The sequence below is a fragment of the Chrysochloris asiatica genome, unplaced genomic scaffold, assembly GCF_000296735.1.
Source record: "Chrysochloris asiatica unplaced genomic scaffold, ChrAsi1.0 scaffold00491, whole genome shotgun sequence".
NCBI lineage: Eukaryota > Metazoa > Chordata > Mammalia > Afrosoricida > Chrysochloridae > Chrysochloris > Chrysochloris asiatica.
In genome coordinates, this window is record NW_006409009.1 from 664,204 (window position 1) to 673,902 (window position 9,699).

Consider the following 9,699-nt stretch of genomic DNA (forward strand, 5'->3'; position numbering starts at 1 on the left):
CCTTTCTTAGGAATGTGCAAAGATATGTATGCCTTCTAATCAGTTGTCCAGGTAGCTGTCTTCCAACGTTCTTAGCCAAGGTGAGTACAAATTGCCCATCCTGGAATACAAGTGATTTTTAGTCTCCTTTATTGAAATGATTATTGTTTTTTCTAAAAGGATACTTCTGGTATATGTTCCCCTCATAGTCTCATTCCATTACCATGGAGTAAATTCTGATTCCAAGCAGTCCTATATATAATGTTTATAAGATAATGAATCTTTGTGAGAGCAGTCAACCTCATTTTTCTCCCATGGAGTGGCTTGTTGTAGTTAGGTTCTGTCAAGTTGATTCCAACCAATAGAGACCAAGAACAGAATGAACGCCTGATCTTGAGACATCTTGACATTTGTTGCTAAATTTGAACCCATAGTAACAGTCATTTGCTAACTCATCTTGTTTGGGTCTCCCTCTTTTTTGCTGACCTTTCACTTTACCAAGCATGATTTCATTCTCCAGGAACCGGTCCCTCCTGATAATATGTCCAAAGTTTAAGAAACAAAATCTGGCCATCTTGACTTCTAAGAAGCATTCTGGTTTCTACTTCTTCCAACACAAACTTGTTTGATCTTCTGGCAGTCTATAGCACCTTTAATATTCTTTTTCAACACCATAATTCAATGCCTCAATTCTTCTATGGTCTTCCTTATTTTAACTTTTAACAAGCATATGAGGATATTGAAAATACCAAGGCGTGGGTCAGGCACACCTTAGTCTTCAAACTGAAAATTTTGTCCTTGAACATTTTAAAGAGGTTTTGTGCAGCAGATTTGCCTAATGCAATACAGGTTTTGGTTTCTTGACTGCTGGAGTGGATGGTGGATTTGAATTGCTCTCCTTGCAGTTAGCAGTCTATGCCTACCCATGGCTCCACAAGACTCTTTTATGGATTTTTTATCTTAAAATATCCTTGCCCCTCTAACATACTTTAGTCCAGTATTTCTAAAGTGGGTGTGTGCAGAAGCAGAATTATAGCACAGAAAACAATGAGGGAAGAGTTCTGAGAAATACAGTTCTTAGATTTGCAACAAACAAGAAAGATTGCTAATGTTGTTGTTGCTATTGCAAAGTGCTAACAAATTGTTTCAGACTCATGTCAAAGCCGTATAAGATTTCTGAGGAAAGGCTGATCAGTTTTAACCACTGATCTTGTGACTCAGTGTGACCTGCCTTGCAATGCTTTATCCCACAGTGCCACACCAGGACTCTATTACTGAAGGTAATGTGGACAATTTGAATTTTTTACCTGTGAATTAAAAAACAAAACAACAACAACAAAACAGTGTTGGGTGCCTGTTCACTTGTTTCTGTTTTCTTTTTCAGAATGTCTCAAGGACATGGAGCCAAAGAATCTAACAGGTGTCTCAGAATTCCTACTCCTGGGTCTTTCTGAAGATCCAGAAGTGCAAGAACTACTCTTTGGGCTGTTCCTGTTGATGTACCTAATCACCGTGGCTGGGAATCTGCTCATGATCCTGACTGTCAGTTCTGACCCTATCCTCCACACACCCATGTATTTCTTCCTCTCCAACCTGTCCTTGGCTGACATTGGGTTCATCTCCACCACCGCCCCAAAGATGCTGCTGAACATCCAGACACAGAACAAATCTATCACTTATGTGGGCTGCCTGACACAAGTGTCCTTTATCTATCTCTTTGGATGTCTGGAAATTCTGTTGCTCACTGTGATGGCTTATGACCGGCTTGTGGCCATCTGTCACCCCCTTCACTACACAATTATCATGCGCCCCCGACTCTGTGGCTTGCTACTTTTGGTATCATTCATTATCAGCATTCTGGACTCCCAACTGCACATGGCAATGGTGGCACAACTTACCTTCTGCACAGATGTGGAAATCCCAAGTTTCTTCTGTGACCCTCCACAACTCTTCAACTTTGCCTGCTCTGACACTTCCAACAATACCATAGTGGTGTATTTTATTGGTGTTATCATTGGTGGTCTTCCAGCATCGGGGATCCTTTTCTCTTACACTCGAATTATTTCCTCCATTCTGAAAGTCTCATCTTCAGGAGGGAAGTTTAAAGCCTTTTCCACCTGTGGCTCTCACCTGTCAGTTGTTTGCTTGTATTTTGGAACCGGTATTGGAGTGTATCTCAGTTCAGCTGTCTCAATTTCTCCCAGGAAGGGTGTTGTGGCCTCAGTGATGTACACTGTGGTCACCCCCATGCTGAACCCCTTCATCTACAGCCTTAGAAACAAGGACATAAAGAAAGTGTTAGGGAGGCTACTCAGCGGAAAAGCATATTTTCAACATTAGTGTCATATATTTTGATTTGTGGGTTGAAAAAGATGGCAAAATCTAACATCTGCAACATGAAATCTCATCTCTTTAGTTACATAAGTTTTAGCTCTCATAGGTTTCAATATTGTGTTTCCATTCTTTAACATTGCTTTCTTTGTCACATCTTTAATGTGATACTTGAAATATTCTGGGATACCTAAATTTTCCCAATAAATTTATACTATAGTTATATAGACTTCTATAGCTTCTCATTAATGATCAAGGGGTCCTGGACATTTTACAGCTCTATTTTTATATTCTTGGAATCCTCATCCTATACTATAATTTGCCTCTATTTTCCAGACTAGTTTAGCATAGAATGTAATTTATATGATGATTATATGTGAAAATGCATGTCATTTGGACTGAATCTTGATTTCATATTGGAATAATCTCAGAAACATAAAAATATTTATGCTAGATCCTATCCCTCCAGATCCAGATTTAAAAAGAATATGACTTGAACTTGAGTTTTTAAGATCCTCACGTGTTTAACGTGCATCCAAGGATAAAAGTACTCATGTTTTTAAGATGACTAGTTTGTCCTGGAACTTTTATTTCTCCTGAATATGTGCTGAGTATCTCTAAGACATCATATTTCACAAGGGGAAAATTGTGAAAGAAATTGCTCTAAAAACAGGCAAGTCATTTTTCAAATTCTCCTATTGATATTTCCTAAAAGATCTTCACCCTCTAAAGGGTGTTGTTAGCTGTTCTTGAGTTGGCTTTCTGAAATATGGTGACTGCATTCACAACAGCAGGAAATAGTCCCCAGTTCTGTACAATCCCCACAATTAATTGAATGTCAGACTATTGTAATTCAAAGAGTTGTTTTTGGATTATTTTTGGAAGTAGATTTTCAGACATTTTTTACTAATTCATCTCAGTCTAGAATCTCTGCTGAAACTTGTTTAACAATTTACTCTTGCTGTTGTTGTTATTAGGTGCCATCAAGGTGATATAGACTCATAGAAAATGTATGCACAACAAATCAAAACACGGCCCATCTTGCATCAGTCTCACAATTGTTGCTATGTTGCCAATCTATATCATTGGGAGTCTTCCTCTTGTTTGCTGACCTTCCATTTTACCAAGTATGATGCCCTTCTGCAGGGACTGGTCCCTCATAAAATGCCTGAACTATGAGAGACAAGCTCTGGAAATACTGGTTTCTAAGGAGCATTCTGTCTGTATTTCTTCTAAGACAGATTTGCTTGTTCTTTTGGCTGTCCATGGTGTTTTTTATATTCTCCTCCAACACCATAACTCAGTTCTTATATGGTCTTCTTTATTCGCTACCTAACTTTCACATGCATATGAGGTTATTGAAACTGCCATGGCTTGGGTCAGGCACATCTTAGTCATCAAAATGGCAACTTTGCTCTTGAACACTTGGTTGTTGTTAGGGGTTGTCATCTTGATACTAAAATAGTGACCATATTCATTACAAAATGAAAATGAGGGTGGTCTTGAATCCATTGCTGCTGTTACCATGCCAATCCCTTTCACTGAGGTCTCTTTTTTTTTTTTCTGAATCTCCACTTTACAAACATACTGTTCTTTTCCAGGGACTGATCCCTCCTAATAACATGTCTGAAATCTGAGAGACAAATTCTCACCATCCTGGTTTCTAAAGAACAGTCTGGCTGTGCTTCTTCCAACACAGGTCTGTTTGTTCATCTGGCAATTCATGGTATTTCAATATTACTCTCCAACACCATAACACTATCAACTCTTCTATGGTCTTCATTATTTATTGTACTAATTTCACATGCATCTGAGGTTATTGAAATACATGACTCAGGTTAGGTGCACCTCAGTCCTCACACTGATATTTTTTTGCTTTTGAACACTTACGTGGTAGATCTGCCTACTGGAGAGTGCCGTTTGCTATTTTGATTGCTTCTTTCATGAGTACTGATTATGGATCCAAGCAAACTAAATTTTTTGACAACATCAATATTTTCTTCATATATCATTATGTTATTTGTTGATCTAGTTGTGATGCTTTTGTTGTTGTTTTTTTTTTTCTTTTTCTTTACATTGACATACAATCCATACTGAAGTCTGTGGTCAGTGATTTTCATCAGGAAGCATTTTTAGTCATCTTCACTTTCAGCAAGCAAGATTTCATTATCTGCATAAGGCAGTATGTTAATGAATCTTCTTCCTATCCTAATGCCATATTCTTTTTCATATAATTCAGCTTCTAGATTATTTGCTCAGCATACAGATTGAATAAGTATGGAGAAAGAATACATCCTTGATGAAATTTTCTTTGGCTTAAACCATTTAATATTCTGTTGTTCTGTTCAAACGACTGCTTCTGGGTCTATGTGCAGCTTTTTTGTGACCATGATCAAGAATACTCATTCTACACAATGCTATTCATAGTTTGTCATGATTCATACAGTCTAAACCCTTAATATAATCAATAATGCACAAGTAAACATCTTTCTTGTATTTTCTGCTTTTGGTCAAGATCCATTTAACATCAGCAGTGACATCCTTGGTTTCATGTCGTATTCTGAGTCTGCTTTGACTTTCTGATATTTTCTATTTCAGGCATTTTAAAAATTATCTTTAGAAAAAAATCACTTCCATATAATATTAATGATATTGTTGTATTAGATTCACATTCTTTTTGATCACCTCGCTTTGTAATAGGCATAAATGTGGATTGCTTCCAATCCATTGGCCAGGTAACTATCTTTCAAATTGTTTGGTATATAGAATGAGTGTCTCCAATGCTGCAGAACTTTGTTAAAAATGATCTGTTTGTATTCCATCAATTCCTAGAAACTTGTTTTTCCACAATACCTTCAGTGCTGCTTGGAATTATTCCTTCAGTACCACTGGTTCTTGATCATATCCTATGTCTGAAATGGTTGAACATCAACCTTTACTGTTTGTACAGTCATTCTATGTATACTTTCCATCTTCTTTTGATACTTTCTCCATCATTCATTTTTTTCTTTTTACCATTGAATCCTTAATATTTCAAGTCAAGGATTGATTTTTTTTTTCTTCAGTTCTTTCAACTTGAGAGATCGTGTGCTCTTCCTTTTTTGCTTTCTATCTACAGGCCTTTGCATATTTCATTTTAAAAACTGACTTTGTCTTCTTGAACTTCTCTTTGAAATTTTCTGTTAATTTATTTGACTTCCTTATTTCCTGCATTCATTTCAGCACATCTACTCTGGAAAGCAAGTTTCAAAATCTCTTCTAACATCCATTTTGATCTTTTGTTTTTCTTTCCTGTCTTTTCAGTAGCCTTTTGCTTTCTTTCCATATGATGTCTTGGGTGTCATCTCACAGCTCTCTGGTTTTTGGTCTTCAGTGTCTAAAGCATCAAATCTGTTCTTGAGATGTTCTCTAAATTCAGGTGGCTTTTTTTTTTATTATTATTTTAAATAGATTGTTTGAATCAGAAAAAAAAGTCATCATATCTTCTCTCAGATATAGTCAGTTTGATTCTTGTATATTCCATCTAGTGAGGTCCATGTGTATAATTGCCTTTTATGTTGTTTTAAAACAGTATTTGCAATGAATAAGTCATTGGCCTTGCAAAATTGTTTGCAATCTCCAACATATTTTCTATCAGCAAGGCCATATTTTTAACTAATGAACCTTCCTCTTTGTTTTCAACTTCCTTATTCTAATCACAAGTAATTATCAATACACCTTGTTTTTATATTTATTTAGTTTCTGACTGAACTAGTTGTTGTTATGTACCGTGGAGTTGGTTTCGACTCATAGTGACCCTGTACAGGGTCTCTGAGGCTATAAATCTTTACGGGAGTAGAAAGCCTCATCTTTCTCTGGCGGAACAGCTGGTAGTTTCGAACTGCTGACCGTGAGGTTCGCAGCCCGATTCATAACCATTATGCTAAATTATTTAATTCATCATCACTGGTTTTAATTGATGGTATATACATTTTAGCAACATGCAAACTTCTGCTCACAAGAGGTGGCTGTACATGTGGTGCATTGGTTGGGAATCAGACTTTTCTTCCACACAAAATGGGAGAATTCTATTAAGGAACCACAACTCTCTTTGCCTTGAACACCATGAAATGGTGTGCTTATTCATAACCAATTTTCTCCTTTCTTCAAATCCACACTTATATGCTTTATGAGGACTCTTGGTGCAGTGCTATGGAATCAACATTGGACTGCAAATAATAAGGTCAGCAGTTCAGACCCACCAGCTGCTTCTTGGAAACCCCATGCAGGGTCACTATGAGTACTAACAGACTCAGTGGCACAACATACTTTGTGTTGATGGTGCTAGAGAGGGGGAGATCTCTAAGCAACTGTTTAAATGATATGCCATGTTGCTTTTATGTTAAGTTCATCCAATGATGATCAGAAAATGTCATTATAACCCAATAAACAATATTTTAACAATTATTTCCTTGGCCCTTGTTATAGTAATTTCTCTCTAAAAATGTTATCTCTTTATTTCCACATTGCTCTTTCTTTTCTTTCAGTTCTTATATAGCTATGTAACTATTTCCTATATTGTTGTTGTTGTTAAGTGCCTTCAAGTTGATTCTGACCTACAGAAACCCTATATAGAGTTTCCAAGGAGCAGCTGATGAGCTTGAACCACCAACCTTGCAGTTCAAATGCTTTGCAGTCTGATGCATAAGCCCACAGCACTACACTGGGACTCCTTTTCCTGTATTAAATGCTCTTTTTTTATTAAGTTTTTATTGTGAATTGAGTGAAAGATTACAGGGCAGATCGTCAGTTTTACATTTAACAAATCACATACTTTGTTTCATTACAATGATTATAATCATCTTCATATACCATCAGTTAACAGTGTTTCTTTCTATTCATTTTAGTTTTTTTAAAAACACACACACACACACACAAAAACAACACTTCGGCATATATAATAATTTAAATCACCAAAGGGCACATTCTGCAAGTCTGTCTCCTGGTCTCCAGCTCTCAGTCTCTCTCTTTCCATGAATCTAGATTCCTCAGCTGCTTCTTCTCTTTATGTCCCCATCTCTGCCTCCATCTCAGGTGTCACTGCTTCTCTGGATAGGATCCCTCATTCCGTGTGTACTCTTCACCCTTGATGGTCCTAGGGTTCTCTGTTTCTGGACTGCAGAATTAACTACTCCCCCATTTTTGTTGCAAAACTTCTACATTCACAACTGTGTTTTCACTTATCTTTATTGAATCATGAATGGTTAAATTTTAATCAGGAATAAATGTATTTGTGAGGTGTCTAAAATTGGAACATTACAAAGCATGCTTATGAAAAAAGAATCAAGATAAATGGAAAAGATTTTGAAGTTGTCAAAGACTTCACTTTGATCGGATCAATCATCAACACTCATAGAAGCTGCAGTCAAGAAATCAAACCACATATTGCATTAGGCAAATATGCTGCAAAAGACCTCTTTAAAGTGTTGAAGAGTAAAGACAATAGTTTGAAGACTAAGATGCACCTGAGATGAGCCATGGTAGTTTCAGTAACCTCATATGTATGTAAAAAATGAAATATAAAAGTGAATAAGTAAGACCATAGAATAATTGATGCATTTGAGCTATGGTGTTGGAGGGGAATATTGAAAGTCCCATGTACTGCCAGAAAAGCAAACAAATCTGTATTGGGAGAACTACATCCAGAATGTCCCTTAGTAGCCAGGATCCTCAGACTCTGTCTCTCATATTTTGGACATATTATAAGAAGAGACCAGTACCTATAGTAGGAGATCATGTTTGATAAAATAGAGGGTTAGAGAAAAATAAAAAGACCCCCAATGAGATATATTGGCACAGTGGCAACATCAATGGGCTCAAATATAGCAAAGATTGTGAGTTTGGCACAGAACCAGGCAGTGTTTCATTCTGTTGTGCATAGGGTGGCTGTTCATCTGTACTGACTCAATGGCACCTAACTACAGCAGCAACACTGTATCAATAAGTAGAAACCATATGTATAGTCCAGTGAAGTAGTTCAATTACTAGAGTTTTACGGGAAAAAATTCACAATTTTGGATACTGCACAACTTAACATTTATTTTTTTCATAAGCACATCATTTCAAAAATACTTTACATGTTGCTGACTTCCAATATTATTTTTTCTGACCAATAGGTTGAATGTTTAGTCTTCCTCTTGGTTCCTGATAATGCAGAGGTTTGGTTGCCAACATCAGGCCCTTACCTGCATAAACTAGAGTTTCTAAAACACCCCTTATCCTGCAAATTTCCTTCTTTTATCCTAAACTGAATTCTCCAATGTGGGAAGAAATCACTTATTCTACTTCAGAAAAACATCTCAGCAGGGAGGACAGAAGTCAGCACATCCTAAGTTAGAGAGGCCACTGAGGTGTGTGAGGCCAGCACACTGTAGTCACACACATTCTACCCACAATATGACTGCTGGCCTGGGAGCTGAGGACATTTAACATATCCCACCTGTATTTAAAATTCAACTGAAAAGAAGATTTGATGTATTAGATGCTAATGACCAAAGAACAGAAAAGTTCTGGGATGACATCAAGAATATCATACAGAAAGAAAGCAAAAGGTAATTAAGAGACAAGAAGGAATTAAAAGATCAAAATGGATGTCTTAAGAGACTCTGAAACTTCCTTGCTGTATAGAGACTCTAAAGCAAATGAAAGAAAAAAGGAAGTCAAAAGCTGAACAGAAACTTTCAGCGGTGTGCTCAAGAAGACAAAGTCAAATATTATAAAGAAATGTATAAATACCTGGAGTTAGAAAACCAAAAGAGAAAAGCACAATCAGCATTTATCAAGCTGAAAGAACCGAAGAAAAAAATCAACTCTCAACTTGGAATATTGAAGGATTCCAGGGTAAAATATTGAATGATGGAGAAAGCATCAAAAGTAGATGGAAAGAATACAAAGGGTACCAATAGTTACTGTAATAAAAAGAATTGGTAGATATTCAACCATATCAAGAGACAGTATATGATCAAGAGCCAATGATACTGAAGGAAGAAATCCAAGGTGTACTGAAGCCATTGATAAAGAATAAGGCTCCTGGAATTGATGATTTACAAATTGAAATCTTTCAACAATTATGCAACACTGGAGGCACCTACTCATCTATTCCAAGAAATTTGGCAGGCAGCTTATTGGAAGAGATCTGTATTTGTGATTACTTCAAAGAGATGTGAGCCAATGAAATGTTATATCATCAGATAATATTATTAATATCACATGTAAGTAAAACTTTGCTAAATATAATTAACAACAAACAAACAAACAAACAAAACGGATGCAACAGTACATTCTTACGGCACTACCAGAGTTTCAAGCCAGATTCAGACAAGAACATGGGATGAGGACTATCATTGCTTA

At 36.6% G+C, this 9,699-nt stretch overlaps 1 protein-coding gene across 1 annotated transcript; it reads left to right on the forward strand.

The window, feature by feature from the left end:
- The first annotated feature begins 1,377 nt into the window (after positions 1 to 1,377).
- On the forward strand, positions 1,378 to 2,319 carry LOC102812515 (olfactory receptor 18-like). The gene has a single exon (XM_006877385.1). The coding sequence runs from the start codon at positions 1,378 to 1,380 to the stop codon at positions 2,317 to 2,319; it is 942 nt and encodes a 313-aa protein (XP_006877447.1).
- Positions 2,320 to 9,699: the final 7,380 nt, after the last annotated feature.